Below are 23,767 nucleotides of genomic sequence, written 5' to 3'. Positions count from 1 at the left end.
TAATAATTTTGTGGGGAAGCTCCCTGTTCAATATCAGTCAGGTGTTCCTGCGTGAGTCATCTGGCCACGTGGCCAATGAGCTCGAGCCAATTTCGGCAACCCTCACATTTCAATGTGCCATGGTTGGGTCCGAGATAATGCTCCAGCATGCGCAAAGACGAGAATAGCAAGTGATGTATGAAGAAGAATTGTCCTCGGATCTGCGTAGAGTTGCAGCGAAAACTTCGGGTTGCGCTTTACGCAACTGCTGGTATACAAGATGAAGGCAAAACAAAGCGCTGGCCCCTCTTGCTACGCACGTGCTATGTGCAGACAACACTTATTCGGGGGTGTCAGCTGAGAATGCACGGATGGCAATCTGGGAGACTCGTTAGCCCGAGAACTGCACGGTTCCTTTCCCCCTTAAACAGGTTTTATCGAGCTCATGCGAAAGATAGGAAAGCCGACAGTCATGGATAACGAAATCTGAGGCGATATAGCCCCACATGACAAGCCCTTCGAAACAGGTAATTCGCCATTTTCTCTGGGAATTTGTCTTCTCTTGCATGGGCCTCATCTGCAAGACGCGTTGGACATACTTCCCCTGGCATCGGCGATGGCTTACCCATCGTAGCTGGTGGCCTGTATCTTCTCAAGCAATTCGTTTTTTTTTGCTATTAGCAGGCAGATTCTTGTTGCCTATTCGTCAAGTTGACATGCACAATTTCAGTTCATAGCATACGTACCGTATCCGACGCATTTTGCAAGTGTCATCCTGTATTGCAGACTGCATTGCACTGCAATGATGTCTAACTCCAGCATAATAAATACCTAGAGGCATGCTGCCCGTTTTGTCTTGATGCTGCCAGCGCTGGCTCTGGGAAGGGATGAAGACTCACTTATGGGTTGGCGTGCCAGCTCAGAATGTCCCACATGATTATCTTTTGCCTGCAGGAGCGCAAAATGCCGCTGCCGCCGTCCCTGGCCAATGCCACACCCGAGGAGTTGCAGCGCCTGATTGTGGACTCCCTCAGAAAGCTCAAGTCCCGCGACAAGCGCATCACGGAGCTCACAGCAGCCAATGAGAAGTCGGCCGCTGAGCTGGCTGCGCTGCAAGGGCAGTCTAGCAGCCCGGACGGAGCATCCACTGGTGCGGGAGAGAATGCAGGAGCTGTTCAGCTGCAGGTGCGGCTCTTGTATGCCTCCAATGCATTCTACACATTCAATGCATGGCAGGCTGTCTGCAGGCTTGCAGAGATACGAGTGCAAGCATCTGCTGTGGGCTCAAGGGAACTGCCCTCCTGTGCGGAAGCAGAAGCTTCACATGATGAGAGCAAAACGTATGTCTGAAGGCATCATGGTGGATGTGCAAGCAAGCCATCAAATTGTAGCTTTAATGACAATTTGTCTGCAGAAAACATTGGAGGAGCTGGCAGCGCTGAAGGCTAGTGCTCAGGCTGACTTGGCCGGCCAGCAAGCTGCGCATGAAGCCACCAAGAGCCAGCTCGAGGCATCCCAATTGGAAAACAAGACCTTCTTGGAGCAGGTGCGAATTTGCAGGCATGACACACACGCTTGGAGAGTGAGAAAGAAGCCTCTTGGCAGGCTATTAACTGCTGTGACACCAGTTCTCAAATTTGACGATCCAAACTAGGTGCAACCTGGTGTGCTGTGTGGGAGCATTTGTCACAATCTCCCCCGACAATTGCACCATCAATACATGGTGACTTGAGACTTGACATTGGACTCGCATCAATATGGGCCCTCACAAAGTGTTGTGAAGTAGCAAAGGCTCTGGGTGGAAAACATGTGCTGACAGTGCAGTGCGATTCTGGCTGCAGTTGGGAGCGCTGAAACAGGCGATGCGCCAGCTGGCGGATGACAAGGACGCCTCAGTGGAGTCAGCGCTGAAGCCCCTGCAGGAGAAGCTGGCAGCGCAGCAGCAGAAGCTGGACGCCACAGACGCCGCCTTGAAGGCTGCACAGGCGGTGCGCACTGTTTTGGGAGCATTCTGCAGCCTTGAAGCCTTCGTGATGTCTGCAGAGGTCACGAGGCAACAGTGTAGTCAACACATGATAATCCAATGCCCGCTTGAAGGGTCTGTTTCCCGGTGCCACGAAGCCCTTCTTGTGTGAGATGTCATATTTATGGAAAGGAACTCAAACAGAGATACTCCTTCTGTGAGATGGAGATACTTACTGTGAGATGGAGAATGACGCATTTGCCGCAGGCGAGGTCGAAGAAAAGAATCACATCAGACCTTCAAAGCACAAGATGAACTGGGTTTCTGTTCAAACTTTGCAGGAGACAGCAGCGGCCGAGGAGAGACTGCAGGCAGCAGCCTCCAAGGCTGAAGCAGAAGCTGCCTCGCTGGGAGCAGCGCTCTCTGCAGCAAAGGATGACGTGGCAGCTCTGCAGGAGACAGTCAAGCTGCAGGCCGCTGAGTTGTCGCGCCAGGAGGGCGACACATCAGCGGCCCAGGAACGCGCCGCAGAGCTGGAAGCTTCCCTGGAAGCTGCCAAGGCTGGTTCCGAGAAGCAGCTCGCTGAGCTGGACCAAGCAAGGGTCCAGGTCAGTGAGGCGGGCGCCCGAGTGAAGTCGCTGGAGACTGAGTTGGAAGAGGCGGGAAGCAAGTTGGTAGCCGAGCAGGAAGCCAAGCAGAAGCTTGCTGCTGTGCTGGAGGCAGCCGAAGCGAAGCTGGCTGCCACTGCAAAAGAGCGCGAGACAGCTGCAAAGGAGTCTGCAGCTACTGAGGAGCGGGACGCAGCAAGCGCAACCAGAATTGCTGAGCTGGAGTCCGAGCTCAGGGCGGCTGCAGCAAAGCTGGACGCAGCTGCCGAAGAGCGCAAGGCGCTTGCAAAGCAGTCTGCAGCTATTGAGGAGCAAAAAGCAGCCAGGATTGCTGAGCTGGAGGCTGAGCTGGCGGAAGCGCACACAGCGCAGCAGAGCACAGAGGAGAAGCTGCACGAGGTGGAAGCGCAGCTGGCGGCTGCGGCAAGCACCCACAAGGCCGAGGCAGCGCAGGTAAGCACTGTCACATTTGATCAATCCAATGTGAGGATTTGCTGTACTGTTACTTTACCTGATGGCCAAGAATTGTATCTACCTCACAATGAATGATAATGCTAGGGGGTCCTAAATAATATGGCGCTCCATGGGTCTGGGACTTGAGCTACTCAGTGTATTAGTGATCAAAGGAGCCACCTGGGTTGGATAGCTTGCTATACTGTAACTTGATTTTTGTGGAATGAACCTTGGAAACTGCATGCAGGTGCAAGAGCAGCTAACGGCAGCCAGAGCGCAGCTGAGCGAGCAGGCGGCGGCTGCCACAGCAGCTGCCGCAAACCTGGAGCTGCTGCGAGAGCGTTGCGCGCGGCTGGAAGCAGACCTGGCCGATGCGCACGCCGCGGCCGAGGCAGCCGGTGAGCGTCTCAGCTGGAAGAAGAATGTTCCGTGTACCACCTTGCTCCAACTGCAGTTGTTGAGTTACAGAGCCACAATTTTTGGCCCGCACCCTGCAGCATGGCAGCTTTGGCCTCCAGTGAAAAAGTCATGTCAGCTTTGGTGGATGCCTGCAAATTGGATTGGGTTTTGTCGACCCTTGGGTTTGTCTCATATAAAGTACTCCTCCTAAGGGTCCGTGACATGCACTCTCAGTTGCATGCATTCCTCTGATTAGGCATCTCGAGCAGTATTCGATTTCAACCTTCAAATAACAAAATTTTGAATTTAAACGTTCCGGCTGCAGAAGGGCCGGCCGAGAACGGCGACGCGCCGGCGCCAGAGGGTGCCGACGGCTTTGTGGAGGCTCCCGGGACGCCGAGCGCGACCGCCTCCTTCCGCGGGTTGGACGGCCTCGCCGCGTCCGCCTCCCCGGCCAAGTCGGCCGCTGTTTTGGAGGCGCGAATTTCAGAGCTCGAGGTAGCGGCCCACTATCTCACATTGAAAGTGTTGGCAGGGTACTATCTTCCATTGTACCGAAACGAGTTGTGGTTTTGTCAAAGGGTGGCACATGTTCTTGCTGTCCTTTCCCCCAGCATTGCTTGTATGGCCTTGCATCCAGAGAAACCCTGTCTGCCATAACACTGCGTCGTCATCTAAGATATGATATACCTAATTCCTGTCCTCACTAACTCCTGGCTGCAAGCCTATGTGGTCTGGAATGAGATTTGTAAAAGTAATGGACTGACAGGCATGTGCCGGCATGTGCGCGCAGGCGCACCTAGGCGTGCTCCAATCAAAACAGAAGCAGCCGGCGTCCAACGGCGACGTTCCCTCCCCAACGGACGCCCTATTAGTCAGCGCCAAGCCTGATCTGGCGCAGATCTCTCATTTCGTTTCCGCGCAGCACTCTGAGCAGCTGGCCGATGCACAAGCTGAAGTGGCTCGCCTCAGCGCGGAGCTCACAGCTGCAAATTCTGAGTTGGCTTTTGTCAAGGCGGACAGTCAAAAGGTTGTGGTCGAACTTGCTGCGACAAAGGCGCAGGCGCTGCAAAGCGCAGCTCTTGAAGCAGAGAAGAAGGAGCTTGAGAGGAGGTTGGCTAAGATTAGCGCTGACAACGCTCGCAGCGGCGATGACATGAGCGCGCTTGAGGGCGAGCTGACGAGAGTCGAACAGGAGCTGGCAGCTGCTCAGCAGGCGCTTGCAGCTGCTGAGGAAAGCAGCAAAGCCAAGATCGGAGAGCTGCAGCAGCAAGTCAGCAATTTGGAGGCTTCCCTTGCAGCCGCCACGGCCGACATAGCAAAACAGGATGAAGCCGGTAACGCCGAGATCCGCACATTGCAAGAGACTGTAGCACGGCTGGAGGCAGCCGCCGCTGAGCGCGCTGATGTCAGCTGCGCTGAAGTGAGCGCGTTTAGTCAGCAGGTAGAGTCACTGCAATCAGAGCTGCAGTCGCTGCGGGAAAGCGCTGACGAGTACGCGGGTGCCAGCGAGGCGGAGATCCGCGGGCTGCGCGAGAAGCTGGCGGAAGCTGAGGCGGCTGCCGATGTTGCCGGCTCCGGCGCCGGGGAGGATGCAGTGAAGGCTCTGCAGGAAGAGCTAACGGCCGCAGAAACTGCCAAGGCTGCCCTGCAGGTGGGTATCTTTTTTTCTTTTAGTGGTAACCCATTGCGTCTCGATGAATATTTCATGTGGTGGGCATGCATATATTGAAATCTCTGCCAGCAGCACATATTTGACATCAATACGTGTAGTTCAATTTGGTGATAGCTTTTAGTCAAGGGCCGTGTTTCCTGGACACCTCACTAATTCTACCCCAAGATATTGCCACCCAATTTGATGTGACGCAACTTGACCAGCTCGCCCATCTGTTGTGCAGGATCGGTGCGGGAAGCTGGAGCAGCTGTTCATGGGAGTCAGCTCTGCGGGTCAGGCGCTGGAGGATCACTGCACAGGGCTGGACGGCGAAGCTGCGCGGCTGCAAGACTGCTTTGACGAGGAGCACGCGCTCAGACTGAGTCTGCAGGTGTGCGCATTACTCATGTCCCGTCCTTGCTCCTTGCACAAGAGAGCTAGCCTTGTCCTAACATCCTCTGCCGCTGAGACGCTGGGCCTCCACATGCATCTGTGCAGGCACTAAACAGTACCTGTTGTGATTATTTGCCGGTGCAAGGAGGGGTCATGCTTGATGATTTTATCAGGTGTGCCTCAGGATGCTGTATCCCTGGGTTGGCATTTTTGGGCTCCCCTAGATGCCAGCTTGGACTAGCAACCTTGAAGTTGTCTCGATGTGGCTGCTACAGGAGCAGCTTGCTGCAGCAGAGGCAAGAATGAGCGAGCTCCAGACAGAAACGGATGCGTCAGGGGCTTCTGAAGCTCCCAATGGGAACAGGCCAGCCGAGCAGACAGCAGAGTCCAGTCAGGCGGCTGCTGAGCTGGAGGAGCTGCGAGCTAAGCTGCCTGAGGTTGAGGTTCTGGCTGCAAGAATTCCAGAGCTGGAGGCAACCATCGCAGAGCTGCAGGCAGTAAAGGTACACTCACCTCATCGACTTCTTTACCAAATCTGCCTTTGGTCAGACAGGTTCGCATCATCTGATCTGTCACTTAGTGTTTTGTTGGATTTCTTGGTCCAGTGGACCGAGAGGCCAGTCTGATCACTAGTTGGGGCTGCATATTGCATGCTGTCATCAGGTATGCAGCAGACAGACCTGGCTTGGCCTGAGAGGCACTCGGTTACTCTGATTTTCTTAAAGACAGATTATGAGCAGAATTCAACCTACGTCAAAGCATGATATCAACAGTTGCTGCGTTGTGCTTACAGGAGGAGCTGGAGGCTCAGCTGAAGGCCCAGTCTGCGTCGGCCCAGTCTTCGTCAGCCCACCAGGCAGCGGAGGCAGCTGCTCTGCTGGAGGCGGTGAATGCTGAGAAGGCCGCCCTCCAGGTGACTCATGAGTGAAATTTTTCTCTCCCCATGACAAAGGTCTCAGCGCAACCATGCCTTTAATGGACCCCATCAATCTCTCTGGAAAACACTTTTTGGTTTGTTGGTGCATGTCTGTACAAATGCAGCCAAGTGTGTAGGGAGTTGGGCGCGGCATGCACACACTGTGAGCAAACACTTGGACAGACCAGGGAGTGCGCCCACCACTTTGCCTGTAGACGCTATTGCTGCATCGTGGTGAAGCGCTTACGCACTTGTGATTTGGCATGGGAGGTGCTGGTGCGGCAGCAGGTTCCTCATGGCAGGGCATGGGCATGTGACCACTTCTGCCCTTAATGCAGTGATAGAGTCTGCCGGTTCTGAAGGTTGTGGGTTTTAACTAATTTTTACCGTTGGGTTTTCTGTGTTGTTGCAGGCGCAGTTGGCGGTCGCAGAGCAGCGCGGTGCAGCGGCAGCGGCAGCGGCGGAAGCCGCCCAGAAGCTGTCGGCTGAGCGGGAGCTGTTACTCGTGGCCGTCGCGCCTTCCAATGGTGACATCGGTGATGATGCGGTGCGCGGCGTTTTAGTCAACCAACTCTAGAAATTTCGCTCTCGCTGCTTGTTCTAGATGGCGGCACTTGGATTCTGCTCCACACAGCTAGAAACCACAGTGTTGCTCTTCTGTCATGCCAATTCTTGGTCTTACCTTTCCTTTTGATGTGCATTGACGCCTGTAACCCCATCTCACTGGCGTGTGAAATGCTCTATTTGCATAAGCAAATTTAAGAGCCAGCTGTGAGGCTTTTCATGCTGTTCCAATAGCAAGCAGGTCTGACTGTACTGTTTGCCGCCCAATGACCCCGTCATGAACCTGTGTTTCATGATCAAGATAGGGAGCCATGCAGTGACGATGAGAATCTGCTCCATCTTTTGCAGGTGATAGAGGAGAGCGCGGCCCGGGCGGCGGGAGCGCCGTCGCAGCCGGGGACGCCGGGCAAGGCGGCCAAGTCGCCGCGGGCAGGGGCCGACGCTGCCACGCTGGCGGCTGAGCTGGCGGACGTCAAGAAGCGCTTCCTGGCCGTCGCCAAGAAGAAGCAGGCCGAGTACGCCAAGAAGGTGCGCGCTGTAAGCTTGGATTGTTGCATTGCGGTAATGAACTCTTGTGTTTTATTTTAGAGACCAGACTACACTGGTTTTTTGCATGTATGCAACTATGCCGAGAGGTTGCCTGCAAAAGTGCTGTAGAAGACCTTGCCGAGAGGGTGACGTGGAAGGGGAACATGGCGGTGATGTTATACTTGTGGTGAGATGGCTTGCTTTTCCACAAGCTCGACTCTCACATGAGTGCACCGCTTTGAGGGAAAGTACCATTATTTCTTCTATTGCCATCCAGACGGCTGCGTACCCGCTGTCTTTTGCTACTGGACAGCTTGTTGCTCAGTGTCTGTCGGAGGTGGAAGAGAGCCGGTCATCCTCACAATACTATTGTTTTGCCCAGGCTGACAAGCACCAACGCTGTTGCAAATCACATGCACTGTGATCGTCTCAGGAGGAGTGTTGTGCACAACAGGTGAAAGAGCTAGAGGAAGCGCTCCACGCAGCACAGGGGGAGGGCGCGGCGCACGCAGCAAAGGCGGCGGAGAGCGAGGCAGCGCTGAGGGCGTGCATGGGCCGAGTGGCCGACCTCGAAGCGCGCGTCGGCACCGCGCCGGAGGCCGTCTCGCCCAAAGTGCGCCCATGCACGAGGGGATAGTCTTCCATAAATTGCACGGCATTTCCACCTTTCTGCCAAGAAGTTCACTTGTAAGGAGGGCAGTGGGTGTGCTCACTGCTTCTGAGACGTGTGCATTGACTCATCAGCAGCCTGATATGATAAAGCAGTGAAAGGAAGGGTGTGCATGCTGTGTCTTGGTTGTTTGAGAGACGCGCTTTTGCTTCATGCTCTGGTGTTGAAGCTCCCATTGGGTTCAGTCAACCAGCCATGCCATAGTGAATGCCATTGTCAGAGGTCTGTGTAACTTGTTGCGGGGCTGCGTTTCCTTTCATTGCTTCAGATTGGCTTGCAATGGTGCGTTTCTGCAGAGAATCAGTCTCTGGGGCCGCCAGATGGCAGGCCTGGTTTAGAGCAATGGAAGGTAGCCCAGCCTGAGCCATGCATTGTCTTGTTAGATATACTGCAGAGGTGGTGTAGCCTCCAGCATTGAGGTGCTGAGATCCTGACCGCAGGTGAACATTGAGGCGTTGCAGGCGAGCCATGCCAAGGAGGTAGCAGAGCTGTCAGCCCAGGTGACTCCTTCATTCTCCCTTGCTTACCCCATTGCTTAGCAGAGATGATTATTAGAGCAAAACACAACATACAGCATCATGTGCTTCTTGGCGTATCATTGATAGGTAGCCGCAGGCATAGCTGACAGGACAGCCTTAAGAGCAGACGTCATGTGTTGATATTCTCATCTGATTTGGAATCTCAGTCACATTTTTGAGTTTGAAACCGACAGGTAGAGGCGGAGAGGACAGAGCGGGAGGCTGCGCTGCAGCGGCTGAGGAAGGAGCAGGAAGCCGAGCGCGAACGAGTCAAGCGCGCCCTGGCAGAGCTCAAAAAGAAGCTCGACAGGTGCGGCCAGGGCACTGTCAACAACACCCTGTGTTACTGCCCCAAGATTGCGTATGTGTGGCGATTGGAGGTGTTGGGCCCTTGAAAGACACCGCTGGCTGTTCAGACAGCTGCGCAAGCCATCCTTGTCGCATTACAATAGCCTTCATTGACGGGCATCATTCTTGCATCATCATGTTTCCTGTCTCCTGCCAGCAAGAGTCAGCAGCTGGGCCACACAACAGGACGCCTGACTACCAGCACCTGTCCCTTGCTGGTGTAAGAGCAATAGGGATGCCCTAAGAAGGTTTTACCGGTCCTCAACTTGCTGTTTACCAAAACGCCAACATTGACAGTGTTAAGGATGAAGGAAGGATGGGGCCAGGGCCACGGCAGGCGGGGGCGGTACTGAGCACAGTGCCCGTCTGGCGAGTCCGTCAAAGAATAGCAGTTTGGAATTCTTTGCTTGCAGGTGGTCTGCGTACGCACCTCGCCTGCTGCAGGAACAAGGTGTAGAGTTCGAACAATTAATGACGCGCACGCAGGTCGACAAAGGAGACGAAGAAGGCTGAGACCGCGTTGGCGGAGTTGCGCGGCCGCGCCGAGGCCGAGAAGGAAGGGCTGCGATCGTCGGCGGCGGCTGCGGAGGACCGGGCCGCGGCAGTGCGTGAACAGGTCGGCCGGCTGGAGCAGGAGCTGCAGTCCTACAAGGTGCGCAGGACCTGCCTAGTGCCGAGATGAAGTTGAACAAAGCAGAAAAGCGGGTTACAGCGTCTCTGGGTTCTCGGATGGGGGGGATTTCTGGACCGGAAGTATTCTCCGTGATGGGCTTGTATGGCACTGTCAGGTTTGACAGCAGAGGAGCACGTGAGCTGCATCAGTCCATGTGAGTGCTTGTGGTCTGTGGTTTTGAAGATTCCACGATATCCAGTCCTGCTGCAAGCTACAAAACCAAGACATGGCAGCCCTCTTTCAACCTCCCAGGTTCCAGAATTGGCCGTGAGACGGGACATTCCAAGCGCCAACGCGAGGGATAGCCTTTGAGTTGCCGTCAATGTGCAGGCGCGAGCGCATGCGCTGCTGAAGTCAAAGGAGACGGAGCTGCGCAGCGCGCGCGAGGAGGTGGCTGCAGAGAACGCCGCCGAACTGGCGCGTGCCCACGACGAGGCCGCAGCCGCCGCCAGGGAGCTTCAAAAGGTGCGGTTGAGAGCTTCAAAGGACCCACATAGATCTGACTGTGGCTTTTTGGCTCTGGATCTGGACTTTGCCTGGACCGTTGATTCTTCTTTTCAAACGCCTGCGTAGGGTGACATGTACACGTTATGCCGAATGCCTCAGAGGTTTCTTGGGCGGCAGGGGATAATCCGCTCTCAGTGGCTTTTTGGGATGTCGTGCTGTTCTGCCTCTCCTGGGCAGGACATCCTGGCACACTCCATATGCAGTACCAGGGATACAAATTATGCCCTCACTTTGCTTGAATGAGCTAGAGGAATGGAATTTCTGCTTGTTTTACATCAGGTGAGGGAGGAGGCGCGGGAGGCGGTGGCGGCGGCGAGGGAGGAAGGCAACGCCTCTGCGCAGGCGGCCGAGGAGGCGGCCACGCGCGCGCAGGAAGAAGCTGACCGTGCCAATTCTGCTGCCAGTGCATCGGCGTCATCCGCCGAACAGTGGAAGCAGCGGTGGGGCTATTGATTTTGTTGTCTTTACTGGGACGTCTTTGAGTTCTTCTTTTGGGGACATTCTGTCTGCAGCGACTGTCAAGCTCGTGTGGGACACGGCGCTTCATGGACAGGATTGCTCGCCAGAGTGCTACAGCGTAATCCGACCGTTTCTGCTTTGTATAAGCAGAAGCAAAGATACAACCGGGTTTATGCCACAGCAGTCTTGCAAGTGATAACCGCAATTGCTAGCAATCAGCAGGCAATGGGCTCGCTCAGACGCCCGAACAACCTGATTGCACATCCCACCGGTATCAAGAGCAGGAAGAAACGCAAGAAGATCATTAGAAACTTGAGTGCAATACCCAAACCCCACAGATGTGGATCTGGCGCAGGTATGAGGCATTGGAGGCGCGGCTGGATTCGCTGCGGGCCGAGAGGCGGCCGGCGGCGGGCGCCCCACCAGAGATGCTGGCGCGGCACGCTGCCGAGGTCGAGGGCCTTGTGCTGCAGATTGCCACACTGCAGGTGCGCTCCTCTTCAAGAATATTCAATGAGGTTGTGCTCATTCTGACTGCGACCTCGGGCATGGAATGGCTGTCGATGAAGTCCTATGAAGACAATGGACACCTTGTGTGAAGCTGGCAGTACTTATCGTCTCAACTTGATAGAAAATAGCCCTATGTTTGGATCCCGACAATGTTGTGCGGCAGCGCTTCTCTGCAGCCCCGTGTTGTCATCCAAGGAATAACAGCAGTTTATCACAGCTGTGTGCTTTGCACATCTATGATGGGGATGGTGTTGGGTGGAAGGTAGGTCTGCAAAGATTTCCAACAACTTTGAATGCTGCACAGGAGGAGTTTGACAACTACAGGAACACAGCGGAGGCAGTGGCTGAAGCGAAGGACGCTGAGCTGGCCAAGGCCTTGGAAGGCAACGCCTCCTTACGCGAGCAGCTCGCCGACGCACGCGCCGCCGCTGCCCAGGTGCGCTTTTTATTATGATTTACTTTTCCTTCTAAGGGCAGTCTGCATTGTGCATCCTGCAATCCTGCTGCATTACCGTTGACAACATCCAAATGCCTTGCAATGCACTGTATCGCATGTAAGAGAGAGCCCTACTAGCCTCATCTCCCTGATTTGCATGAATGCCAGCAAATCCTGAAGCCTCATCTGTGCTGGACCTCAAGCCCCGTTCGTCACCCATTTCACGCCTCAAATGACGCATGTGGGTCTGATCTTCTGTGCGAGAGCAGTACTCTGGCGGCTTATTCACCCCTGTCACTGAGCCTTGTCGATACATGTTGTCAACAGGCGCGCAGCGATGGAGAGGAGGGCGGCGCTGAGGCGGAGGCGGCCGGCTCGGGGTCACTTGGGGATATGCAGCAGCAGCAGTGGCCGCCCGTCGCAGCCGCCATGACCAGCAGCTTCTCTGCCAACCTTGGCATGATGACTCGCCGATCCGCCAACCTGCATGTGAGATCTGTGCCATATTTTCTTGAGCAGAATCACCTGAAAGAAGAAGCACAAAAATGCGGACTCGGCACGTGGTGTGTCAAGATGTGGCAGGGGTGATTTGCCAAGTTCTTCGCCACATGATCGAGGTCCCCCACTTGCCAGACGATGGCAGTGAGAGGTCCTTGGCGGTTAATGAATCGCTTAATGACTCGGCTGATCACTCCTGCCACCAGCCCTGTGTCGGGGATGATCTGGCGGTTTTGTCACATACACCATGCACTTACATTGATGATGGAAACTGGGGGATCTGTGCATCCGCGCAGGGCGCATGCCAATGTCACAGGACGCATAAGCTGACGTGTCGCTGATGTCACAGGGCACATCCAACGACCCGGAGGCGGCGCGGCTGGGGCAGCGGTTCAGCGAGGACAGCAGCCGGCTGCCGGGCGCGCGGCTGTCGATGGAGGACGGCGCCAGCAGCTTCGCGGCGCTGTTCGGGCCGGGGCCGGGAGGGAACGCCACGTTGGGCGCTCTCGGGCGGCGCGACAGCCAGAGCAGCTTTGTCAGCAGTCGCCTCGACGATCTGGGCCTCAACCTCGACCTGCCAGGACTGCAGGTAGTAATATAACAATCTGCTGCAGCCCAAATCACTGCCACTGCCTCTATAGCAGGGGTGAATGCAGCGGTGAAGTGCCTAACATCAATACTGCCTGTAGCAAGGATGTGGCCTTTCTGAACTCTCTGGCCAAATTTTCCAGGATTTGAGATGAAAACCCTTGAAAAAGGGGATTTTCTATCGTTCCAGTACTAAGCCTGCCGATGGAAGATTATTGGTGGGAATGTGGCACAGTATGTCATTGGGCATGCCAATATTCCCCATCCGAAGGCCCATCAAGCAACATTGATTGTCTCTTGGAGTCCTGGGACTTCATGGCCATCCTGAGGTGTCATGAACCAGTGCACATATGAGTGATTTTGTGTGTGCGTGTGCAGGAATCGACGCTGCTGCGGCTTGCGGAGAGGCAGGCCGGGCGCGAGGAGGAGCTGGCGGCCGCGCGCGCAAAAGTGGGTGAGCTGGAGGCCGAACTGGGCGACGCGCAGCGAGAAATTGAACTGCGCCAGGAGCAGGAGACCGCGCTCAAGGAGGTGGTTCATCGTTTTCACCCCCCGTCAACTCCCTTGACCCTGACATTGTGAGGGTCGGCAAGTATCACCAATGGTTTCACAAAATCTGATCAGAGACTCAAGGAGGCTTTTCCATGGCCTCAATGAGTTGTCCCTGGCATTCTGTGGAAGTGGCCTTGTGTATATGATTGTGCAAAGATATATATGCAGTGCTTTGCACTCCTTTTTTCAGTCTAATTTGAGGGGGTCTCAAAGGTTATGTGGATTTCCGCATTTCCATTCCGCTCGCTCAAGAGCAGATTTTCATGCATGCCCAGCATGCAAAGGTGTCCTGCTTTGTGCAGAATTGTGAAAACATCAAGAGACTCATAAATAAACCATGCTGCGTCCAGGCGCTGCGTGAGATAGAGCGGCAGCGTGCGCGCGAGAAGCTCAAGGACGACAGCGGCACCGACGTCCACTATCTCAAAAATGTCATCCTCAAAATGTTCGAGACCGGTGCGCCGCTGAGTTCTGCTCTTTCGCTCTCTGCTGCTGCACATCTGCATGTGCCTCACAGCTGGATCCGATTGGCTGCTTTCTGGTTTGCTTCTTGTGTGTTCTAGTCACTCCCACTGCTGCCTTGTCATTTAGCAGATGCATGCACAGATCACGGTCCTGGATTCGTAATTTTATATTCCTCCAGGAATATCCAGGAATAGGATCTCGGCTGGCATCATGGTCCTGGATTCGTAACTTTCTATTCCTCCGGGAATATCCAGGAATAGGATCTCGGCTGGCATGTGCTAAATGGCAAAGCAGTCAGCTTGCAACCATTCAATATATTATACATTTCAGGGGTCACTAAAGAAGCCATGATTATATGCGAGAGCCCATTTTTCCAATGTTCTTCTGCATGCCGAGCGCCTCCCGATGGGGACGTGTAATTTTCTGCGCAGGCATGCCCAGGTCGCCACTCTCAGACTGCCCAGCCATGTGACTTTATTTCAGTTTGTGTGGATTCATTCTAGCATCAATTCTCTGCGCAGGCGAGGCCCGGTCACTGCTGCCGGTGGTGGGCATGATGCTGCGGTTCAGCCCGGCAGAGATGAAGCGCTGCCAGGAGGCTCTGGCGCGCGACCGGCCCGAGCCGCCGGCCGACGCGGCCGCCATGGCATCGGCCGACGGCAGCGCCTCCGAGTTCGGCATGATCTCATCGTGGACCAACTGGGCCTGGGGCGGAGGCGCCAGCGAGGAGCAGAAGCTTTGACGATTGTAATGACGCATGATTAGCTGATATTACAGCGCTGCAGTTGTCCTGTGGACAGCGGCAGCAATGGGAGATGCAGACATGTACTTATCTGCTGAGCATGCGCCGCATTCAGTCCCTCAAACTGTGTGCTGCTGCGGTGTGACAATTTTGCGAGCACAGGGCCAGTAGGAAGCCTGGTTGTGTGTGCTGTCTGTGAGCTTGGGTGCCGCACAGGACACTTGGCAGAGCATGCTAGGTACCGAGAGTAGATGCTTCAGCCATGAAGGCAAGAATTCAGGCTTCTTGGTCTTTATGCCAAGGGCCATGGCAAGTCACCTGCTTTTGAATAGCGGCGAGGCAGGGCTTTAGCATGGCTGACCACGCCATTTGGGTCCTCATATTTGGTGCAGCAACTCCAAATTTAAATGCATGATCAGTACAGATCGGATCCGACTGCCAGTGTAGTCCTGGGATCCAACGAGCAATGCCTTGTATCATTATGTACCATGGGCAGAGCTCAATCTGGATCAGCTAACGGCACCCACAGCTTTGATTCATGGTATGCATAGTTCCGCGCATGCGTCACAAACAGCGCCTTACATGTCAGAGCTGCGTGGCTCTAATTGTAGCTTTGAAGGATTCTGTCTTTCAGATTCACAAAGGGAAGTTTCCTGCATTGGTGTAGTTTATGCAGTGCAGAATATTTAGAATCCGCTGAACGGCTGCTTCATCACGTTTGCCTCATAAGCCTTAATCAACTTTTCTTTTCAAGACAGTTGATCCTAGTGCGCATGCACAGCCCAGACTATTTCCTCTTCAGACATCCCCTTGGCAGCTGATCTTTCATCCATCTTGTGCAGGATCTCCGGCTTGAGTGGGAGCTGCTTTCCTAGCCACATCGCCCTTGTGGTATGGTCCCCGAGCTGCACAAAGATTTTTTCTTAGCACAAGCACGACAATTCACCTTTAGAGACCTTGGACACAGCAGGCACGCAAGATCATTGCCCCAGCACCCTGGGGAAACTACTCAGCTACCATAAATAGCACGTAGTGAGTATTAAGTTCGCAGTCGCACCTGATCACTCGTCAATTGATGTATGAGCGCGCTGAACGTCGGAGGCATCGTGAAGGTCAGGTACGACACAAACTCTGTGAAGCGATCCCTGGTGAAGAGTACTTCCAGGTTCGGTAGTGGGTGAGGCCCCACAGGTTTTGTCTGCGCGAAGAATATCAGCTTGTCATGTCGTGAAGAAAGCTTTTCTCACGAGGCATGGCGACATGGTCATGTTGGGTGCGGTGAAGCAGAAAATTGGGCGCACTAGGCTTGGTTGCCACGAGAATCATATAACGTAAGGTTACAACACTTTCAAGTGATCTGTATGAAGTGGAGTACCTGCAAGGTGTGAACCTCGTAATGATCATCCTGCGAGAAGCTGCCTTGGAGGGTTTTGTGTAAGGCGTCCATCTTGGCGACTTCGCCAGCATCATCGATGTTGTAGTATATATGAGCGTGAAAGAAGTACACTCGCTCATACGCAGGCTTGTCCCGCGTCTTCTCCCGGTACAATCTGAAAGCATCTCTGCTGGTCATCTGAGAGGTGATCCTGTTCCCAGTCGTGCGAACCGGTACAGCGTTCAATTTATGATACTAAAGAACGTTTAAAAGACTGTCCGCTATTGACATTTAATTATTGGACCATCAAAGCGATTCCCCATGCTCGGAATCGGGGTGAAGTTGCCCCATGTCATCAGTCAACTGGTGATTCATCTCGAAATGATATCATTTCACAGACATTTGAACACTTCACAAAAGTCCACTTAGCTGCCTTTACACGCCAGAGCCCAGGCAAAAGACAAGAATACAGCTGCATATTATGAAATGCACTCAGATCTTGATGCACGCGCTTTGCACCAGTACCGGTGGCACAAATACCAAGCACACGGCATGCTGCAGCGCTAGCAATTGCTGCAGAGCCCTCAAGAACTATGTAGCACTAGCAGACCTTGATACAAGGCTTAGCACATCACTTGCACCACTGCCCAGTCTAGGCATGCAACCTCCAGATTCGCATTCTTAGATCCACACACTTATCACTAAAGTGGCCGAACCCCAACATCACTCGACCTGACTCCCCAGTGCCACTTCAGTCTCCTGCCGCAATTGCAAACTTCAGATCTCCATTTAAAGCACGTGCAGGTCAGGAGCCGCTCCTCATCTGGCAATGCGCACGGCGCCCAAACATGCCCTCACCATAAACCCCCCGGGGAGCCAAGCTCAGGCTGCATCTCAAAATCAAATGCGCATTTCAAATCAGACGCCGCTGCGGCGGCCGAGCTCGGCAAGCTGCGCCGCGAACTGGCCACCCGTAAGCAGGTCCGATGCCCCGTAGATGACTGATTTTGGGGGTGTTGCGCGCCCGGCCCAGGTGGTGAGTGACTCATACTCGAGGTAGTTCCCGCCCCCAATCATGAAGACTATTGCCTCCTTGTGCGGGCCGGCTGCCTTTGATGCTCGGCCAGGGGCGGCCTGGTCAGGCATCGTGCTGAACGTCAGAAGCAGGGCTACCGGGTGTTCACCTCACGAACGGAGGCCCGTCAGTCATCACAATTTTGGTCGAGGGAGAGTCAAAGAAAATAACGGACAATAAGCGCGCGGCTTGGCAGGACACACACATTGATGGAAACATTTCGAGGACGGTATCATTGGCAGGGTTGGAAGAACCAGACAATGCTGTTGACCCTCATTGCGACATGGTGTGATAACCCCTGCTGTGCCTTGGACGAACCCGCCAGCCGATATTGCACCGTACCTCAGTGAGAGATTCCACCTTCAACAAGTCTTAAGGACAAAAAAACCCTTGTTACATCAGGAGCGCCAGGCTACATCATGCATGCAATCAGGGCATGCCTTGGGGTCGAAGGTGAGGAAGGAGTCCAGCTCGGGCGATGGTTTGGCGTCCATCAGGCCTTCCACAGCCACAGTCACCGCCGCCTGCTGCTCTCCAGCCAGCAGCACCTTCACGCCTGCACAGATGCCACAATTTCAATAATAGATTTGAATTCGGGTTCATCTCCCAATAGTTTTGCATCATCCCAGAGCAGTCCACAGTATTGCACTGCGTGAATAAATTCGTATAACAAAGGTCTGCAGAGGCGATGTGCCGCATTTACCATTTTTGGTCAGGAGAGAATTTGGTTGCAGAAACACTTTCACTTTCACAAGCTGGCACACCAGGTGCTTTGGGGTGAGGTAACTAAGCGCGGTGAGTCACCCTTAGTCAGCGACGACAGCCCCTGGCCGAAGGTCTTGTCAGCCCAGTTGAGCAGGTGGCTCTGCCCCGCCAGGCCCGCCAACGCGCCGTCGCCCGCCGCCCCGGTCGCTGTGGCCCCACCCTGCAGTGGCAGCAAACACTTGCTCTGCTCTGCTCACCCTGCAGTGTACTCCATCATGCATCCTTGGACGTGAAGCCACGCTGCTCCGCTGCAGGGTATTTGCATGACACCTTCTTGCGCTCACTAGAACCAAGGATTCACTCATGGGATGCTAGCAGCAGGTGGATGCTATCACGACGCACTGAAGAACGAGAAGAATCCCCTGTTTGGTCAACGGGCTCTTCTGATACAGCAGGCTAGGAGTGGTCAGAAGGTAGATTTTATCGACAGCCAGTTTGATGCCTCGTTCTACTGCCTAAGATCAAAGGGAGCCAAAACAAGCCAGCAGTAATCAGACGCCATGAGAAATGCTCTGAGGCGCACCGCTCGTCCGGTGAGGTTGAGGCGGCGCATGCGGCGGACGTAGGCCAGCGCTGACGTGTCGGCCCCCGCGGCTGCCAGCGCGGTGGTGACTCGCTCGTAGTCACCGTCCGAGGGCAGCGCCTCGCACGTCAGCAGAAACACCAGCGCCAGCCGCAGCTTGTCTTCAGGCGTTCCCTTTGTGCCCTGACATGCGCACAAACACCTTCCTTGAGGCGAAAGCAAGGGTACGGACAAGTCACAGAAGAATGTTAGCAGTGAGAAGAGAGGGAATGCAGCCAGGAATGACAGGAAGAGAGAAAAAGGGAAGACTCAGAAGCAGGCTATGCACTGCGCATACAAGATCTCATGCGGACATAAATAACGCATTCAGGTGTATGTTGTCTCCAAGTGAGGTGCACGCCAGCACATGGCAATCAACTATTTCACTGCTGTTTTTGTGTTTGTGGCATTATCTGGTGTGCTAAGCTGCTACACAAGTTCCCATTTGCAGATGGCAGCTCAGCGGTCCAGCATGGCAGCGGCGTCACAGCAGTGTTTTGCAGGATTTGAGGATACAAAAGACAGAGTGCACTTTGGAGTGTGCACTTCGGGGTGTGCGCTTTGGTGAGACCTCACCTGCAGCAGTTTGAGGATGGTGGGCAGGTCGGCCTTCTTCACGAGGCAGTCCTCCTCGGTGTTGTAGAACTGGTCCAGTCCGCGCGTCGTGATCTCCTGCGTAGGGACATAATAAGGCATCAGAAGGCAGAAGTAGCAAGTAAAGTGCAGCACAAATAGGTGCGTCCCACATTCCCAGCAGGAGCCCATCAGCAACATCGTTGCCAATCCATGTGAGAATGGGCGCTTCCGTGTAGTAGCATGAAGCAACGCAGTGCTTCAGTCTCCAGCCACAAACTCACTACAACACGATCGGGCCCGCAAAGCAAGTTACAGGCATATTACCAATGCTGGACTTCCCAGTCATTGCATTCCGTTTTACGGCGGTGGGGTGATGCTCGATCAGTGACATGCCATATAGAGCAAACTGAGAGGCTCAGCTAGCTTTACGCGGCATGACAATGATCACAAGTCACCCATCCAATAGAAAATGCCGTTCAGCCAAAAACTCAGCATGAAAGCATGGTTTTGCTGTCGTAGTGTGCAGCTAGACCGACACAATGCCACGCGATTTCAAGGTCTTGGATATGCCAAGAGCTTGAAAAAGATATGATGACGTATGTTGGGGAATGGCCGCCCTTCTAGCATGGGGGACATGTGATTCTGTGCTTGCCGGTAGCGCTCGCCATACGCAGGTATTGTGGATGCCGAAGCAAGACATGCACATGTGCGTTGGGGGCGCGGTCGCGCCTTGAGCACACCGCTGGCGAGGTTCATGTGCTTGTTCGCTAAAATAAAATGTGAGGGTGCATAGATCGGCGAAGCCAAAGCCAGCGGTAAACTCCACTCCCTTTGGATGACCAAAAGTTTGAACACTGTCGCGCCTCGAGCATGTGGGTGGCAAGGTTTATGTGCTCATTATTGCTGCAGATGACAGGATTTTATGGGTGTAACAAATGCTGTGGACGTGTACGTCAGGGCCGCGCCTTGAGCATGTGGGTGGCAAGGTTCATGTGCTTGTCGATGGCGCGCTTGCGCTCGGTCAGCTCCGGCAGGCTAGAGACGGCCGCCATCAATCCGCGCGCGTTGCTCTGCATGAGGTCCCCCGGATCCGCTGCCGGGTCCACGTTCGCGCCCGTCTGCCGGTTCAGGTCCGCCACCGCCTGATCAGGTAACAAATCAATATTTAAATCAACAGCTGTCACAAGGTGAAGTGATGAGTGTACCCGTGCCATATATAACTGACAGGTAGTGATACAGTGCTTGATTCAAGTCCGCCAGGCACCAAGTTGAGGGTCAGGGTCTATGCAGTCACTCGGCGTGTTCCTCTAGTCATTGGTGACCAGATGACCTAGAAGGGGCGCCCAGTTACTGCACGCATAGCATAAAGCGTGAACGACAAGCCTGGCTTGGGGATAGGGGCACTTGCAGGGTTCAGGGTGTTCAAAATTGTGTCCTTCAGGGTTCAGGGGCAGTCTTGCTCTCGTGTTCTGCAACCCTTGCAATGTGAGGTCCACAATTCTTGACTGTCTCCTGCAGCATTGACTCCCTGAGAGTCAAGGGTGCGCGGTCATATAGAGAGCTGTCCAGCAGAAGCCAGGTATCACAAAAAATTTGGGTTCTGTTCAGTTCTCTGTGTTGCCTACAGTGTATCATGGATGTGTCGCGGTGCATGTCAAGTCAGCAGCCAGTCAAGTGGCAATACTCATGGCACTTAAGAAGCATGCAATACCGCTTCTCCATATGTTCCTTTCCCTCCTTTGACTGGTTTTGCGTGGCAGCGCAGAGAGCGCTATCTGCCTCAGGACTGGCTTTGCAAATGCCCAGACAACGAGTGAAAGATTAACTGAGCACTGGGGGAGGTCGGGGGTGCGCACCTGCTTGTATTTCTGCAGCTGCGCGTCAACCTCCTCGGCGACTTTGGGGAACTGGCTGCGCCCGTTCTCGTCCCAGAAGAAATCACCCTCGCCCACCTGCGCGCATCGCTCACCCCTCATCCACCCTGAAATCATGGATAATTCCTAGGGTCTAGGAGTATTATTCTGCAGTGACATTCAAAGTCGTATTTCACCTCCAGATGACCGCCCAGGGCCTAAGGTCTGCCAGCTAATGTCCCCGCACAGGGAAGCACAGGGCTGCGAGAGGAGGTTGCTTCCGGGTAAATGTCACATTGCCTGTCATGTAATGCAACCAGGAGAATGAGCGCAAGACATCAATAAATGCAGGTGAATGTGTCAGCTTTGAGAAACCTTGGGGCTGTCTCATCCGCTCTAATATGCAGAGAACAACAGAACGAGTATCTGTGGGTGCGCGCCTCGAATGTCTGCTTGGAGGGCGGGCTGTGTTGCAGCAGCTGCTGCCCGGGCGTCGGTTCCGCGTCTACAGTCACCCTGTTGAGGCTCAGCCCCAGCACGTCCTGCACCAGCGGCTTGTATGTCCACGCATGCTGCAGCACCTGCGTGGGCGATTATAAGAGATCAGTCAAGGTTCTGGAACAGATCGATACAAGCACTCCCAACACGTGCATGTCTCATGCTGAAATCTCTATTTAAAATATTTGCGCGTGCTGCACAAGAGGCTGCGGCATTTGTTGGTCCCATGGAAGTGTGCAAATGGCAATTGTGCATCCTTCGGCACATGTCCAAAAGGCCCTTATGGGCCTCCAGCTTGAATATAATGTCCAAGGAGGCAGGCAACACCAGCATCTGCACATAGACTATGCAAGGCAAGTTCCTTATCCCACACACCTTGGGACGTCTAGGAGTCCCTGGGCAGGGAGTACTGGATCTAGTCAGATAAAGCACCCCCTGGCCTGCACATGCATGCAGGGAAAGGAGCAAAGCAGTGCACCACGGACAGTTGAAGATTGCGGTCAAAAGAACACAGCAGGGCCACGCTGGCGGTTGCACATAAATGCAACCGCCAGTGTGCAAGACACCATGCCCATCGTTTACATCAGAGGCCCCTTGCAAAGCTCTTGGCTTGGATGCCAGAAGATGAAATTTTTTGCGATAGGACAACTCAAGTGTCGCACCACGGAGAGCTCAAAGTTGCGGTCAAAGAGGCAGAGCAGGGGCCGGGAGAGGGAGGCTGACAGTCCAGGCGTTCCCTCCGTCAGCAGGTTGTTGCGCGCGCGAAGGTGCTCCCGCAGCCGCGCGTCCAGCTGCTGCGCCACAAACTCCGCCGCGCCGCCCTGGATTAGTCATGCGGCATGACGTCAGCGATGAGTCAGCAGGGAATCATTGCACCAGTGCGTACTCAGCAGGCAGTTACGCCCACAGACTGAAAAGATCAGAAGCTCTTATGACGGACAATACATTGCCAGAAAGTTATATTCTCAATAAAGCAAGAAATGATGCTGGCTACTTGTGCACTGCGTCCCCAAACCAACAGGTACCTTTGAGGAGGACGATGCCAATATACAAATACGTTTGCTGCAGCTGTCCTCCAGATGCATCTATAGAGCAGAAGGGTGCTTTTTTCTGGAGCAAACTAACCCTGGGGCAGCGGATGATGGGCACAACGCCGAGAGTGACCAGGACCGAGAAGAGGCCATCCACAAGGGCCTCCGACGCAGACTGCACGGCACCAGCCAAAACAACATCAATCGCTGCAGCTTCAAGGCTGTCTCAAATAGCAAGAATCGGTGCTTTTTTCACTTATGGAGATTGTTGGAACGTCTGCGCAAAACCCCATGGGCTCATGCATAAAAGGAAGAGCTGTGCGGACATGAATTGATTCCACATGCAAGCACATCCATGTGATTGGAGTAGGGCACGTCCATGGCCAGTATTACTTAGGTAATCAAAAGTTTACAGGTCATTTTCTTCTCTGAATCTGGTTCTAGCTGCCTGCGCACCTGGACTTGGACATCCTGTGCCTTGGGGTCATTCAGCAGCAGGTAAGTGTCTGGCAGGCCCAGTGAGAACAGCCGGCTCTCCAGGGCTATGAAGGACAGGTACTGGTCAAACACCTTGGCTATGCGCTGCGGGCACCCCGCGCGCACGCTGCCTGCAACAATGTCCAACATTGACTGTCAGACACTGTTCTGTGTCTGGGGATGTCTGGACAGATCACGCCCTGGTATTGAATCAAACAAACTACAACAATGACTGCAATACAACTGAGCACGCCTGCATCCTTGAGGAGTCAATCCTTGCTTTGTGGCAGTACATCTACGCTCCTCGCTCATGTATGATGATGTGTGCGTGGGTGTTGAGGAGTTCACGAGGCAGCCGCATGCAATGGAGTGTAAGCAGGCTCGAGCAATTGCAGTGAAGCCAATGTAAGTATTTTCACCTGTTGCCAGCTGCTCCATGAGGGGCTTGGGCAGATGGGGAGTGAAATTGAGGTGCAGGGAGTTGTAGAGACCAGCCGAGGCATCTGCCACTATGCGCCTGACAGCCTCCTCGCTGGCGCGCACAAAGTAGATGCAGGGCGTGTCCGGGATCTTCTCCCGATCTGTCTCCAGCAGCAGGTGCATGGTGATGCCATGCTTGCGCAGCTCGTTGACTCGCAGGAGGGGGGCGATCACAGCCTTCGTGAAGGAGTCCAGCACCAGTACCTTGTACAGGTCGTCGTCGCCGGTATGCTTTAACGCGTTCTGCGGGGCGTTCAGATGTAGGAGGCGCACAACGGCTTCTGCAGCACACAGCACAGCGCGCACAGTGAGCATCCAGAATTTCACATCAGCGCCAGTACGTGGAGTGCAAGCATATATTGAATCGTAGGGTGACAATTGATTTACATTCTCAAGCTATAACTGGCTTTAAAAGTCTTGTATTTACAGGAATTTGCTCTTGCCTGTCTGTTTTTGCCTGATGTTCAACACCATCTCGGCCTATCACCACCTTTGCGAGCTCTGTGAATTTATTGCGTTGCTTCTGCGATATTGAAGGCTATCAGTCTTCAAATTAGAATTCGTTGCCATCATTCAGGGACAGACTGCCACATCCACACCCATCTATTTGGACCACTGAAGTCCACTACTTTGCCAGCTCGTCACTAGATAG

The 23,767-nt window shown here is 54.2% G+C and overlaps 3 protein-coding genes across 3 annotated transcripts; 1 reads left to right on the top strand and 2 right to left on the bottom strand.

Moving 5' to 3' along the window:
* Window positions 1-942: 942 nt before the first annotated feature.
* COCSUDRAFT_46309 (hypothetical protein) lies at window positions 943-14,423 on the top strand (the record flags this gene model as incomplete). Its single annotated transcript, XM_005651482.1, has 25 exons — window positions 943-1,164; window positions 1,394-1,525; window positions 1,821-1,967; window positions 2,284-3,003; window positions 3,251-3,401; window positions 3,728-3,900; window positions 4,196-5,056; window positions 5,301-5,447; window positions 5,725-5,952; window positions 6,243-6,362; window positions 6,778-6,912; window positions 7,278-7,457; window positions 7,912-8,070; window positions 8,568-8,627; window positions 8,840-8,955; window positions 9,480-9,645; window positions 9,997-10,131; window positions 10,453-10,613; window positions 10,988-11,120; window positions 11,447-11,578; window positions 11,906-12,067; window positions 12,426-12,665; window positions 13,043-13,195; window positions 13,567-13,672; window positions 14,203-14,423. 25 exons carry the CDS (start codon window positions 943-945, stop codon window positions 14,421-14,423), a joined length of 5,160 nt encoding a protein of 1,719 aa, XP_005651539.1.
* Window positions 14,424-14,986: 563 nt separating this feature from the next.
* COCSUDRAFT_52516 (hypothetical protein) lies at window positions 14,987-16,112 on the bottom strand. Its single transcript, XM_005651481.1, has 3 exons — window positions 15,799-16,112; window positions 15,481-15,621; window positions 14,987-15,328 (listed from the first exon to the last, which is right to left on the bottom strand). The coding sequence occupies exons 1-3, from the start codon at window positions 15,994-15,996 to the stop codon at window positions 15,188-15,190; spliced, it is 480 nt and encodes a 159-aa protein (XP_005651538.1). The 5' UTR covers window positions 15,997-16,112; the 3' UTR covers window positions 14,987-15,187.
* Window positions 16,113-16,716: 604 nt separating this feature from the next.
* On the bottom strand, window positions 16,717-23,589 carry COCSUDRAFT_35318 (SM/Sec1-family protein; the record flags this gene model as incomplete). The annotated part of the gene is made up of 13 exons (XM_005651480.1): window positions 16,717-16,932; window positions 17,314-17,429; window positions 17,678-17,798; window positions 18,162-18,344; window positions 18,777-18,872; window positions 19,742-19,918; window positions 20,633-20,728; window positions 21,145-21,210; window positions 21,790-21,948; window positions 22,253-22,333; window positions 22,615-22,766; window positions 23,055-23,396; window positions 23,559-23,589. 13 exons carry the CDS (start codon window positions 23,587-23,589, stop codon window positions 16,717-16,719), a joined length of 1,836 nt encoding a protein of 611 aa, XP_005651537.1.
* Between the last annotated feature and the right edge of the window lie 178 nt (window positions 23,590-23,767).

The sequence above is a fragment of the Coccomyxa subellipsoidea genome (assembly GCF_000258705.1).
Source record: "Coccomyxa subellipsoidea C-169, whole genome shotgun sequence".
Lineage (NCBI taxonomy): Eukaryota > Viridiplantae > Chlorophyta > Trebouxiophyceae > Coccomyxaceae > Coccomyxa > Coccomyxa subellipsoidea.
Note: the sequence above shows the minus strand (reverse complement) of the source record. Positions and strands in the feature narration are given on the sequence as shown.

What these genes read in the sequence shown, in the direction of transcription:
- COCSUDRAFT_52516 (XM_005651481.1), bottom strand. Translation starts at nt 15,996, where the DNA reads ATGACCAGCAGAGATGCTTTCAGATTGTACCGGGAGAAGACGCGGGAC. An exon ending in ACGAGGTTCACACCTTGCAG is followed by an intron (nt 15,622 to 15,798) that starts GTACTCCACTTC and finishes TTCTTCGCGCAG; the next exon opens with ACAAAACCTGTGGGGCCTCA. An exon ending in ATCAATTGACGAGTGATCAG is followed by an intron (nt 15,329 to 15,480) that starts GTGCGACTGCGA and finishes ATCTTTGTGCAG; the next exon opens with CTCGGGGACCATACCACAAG.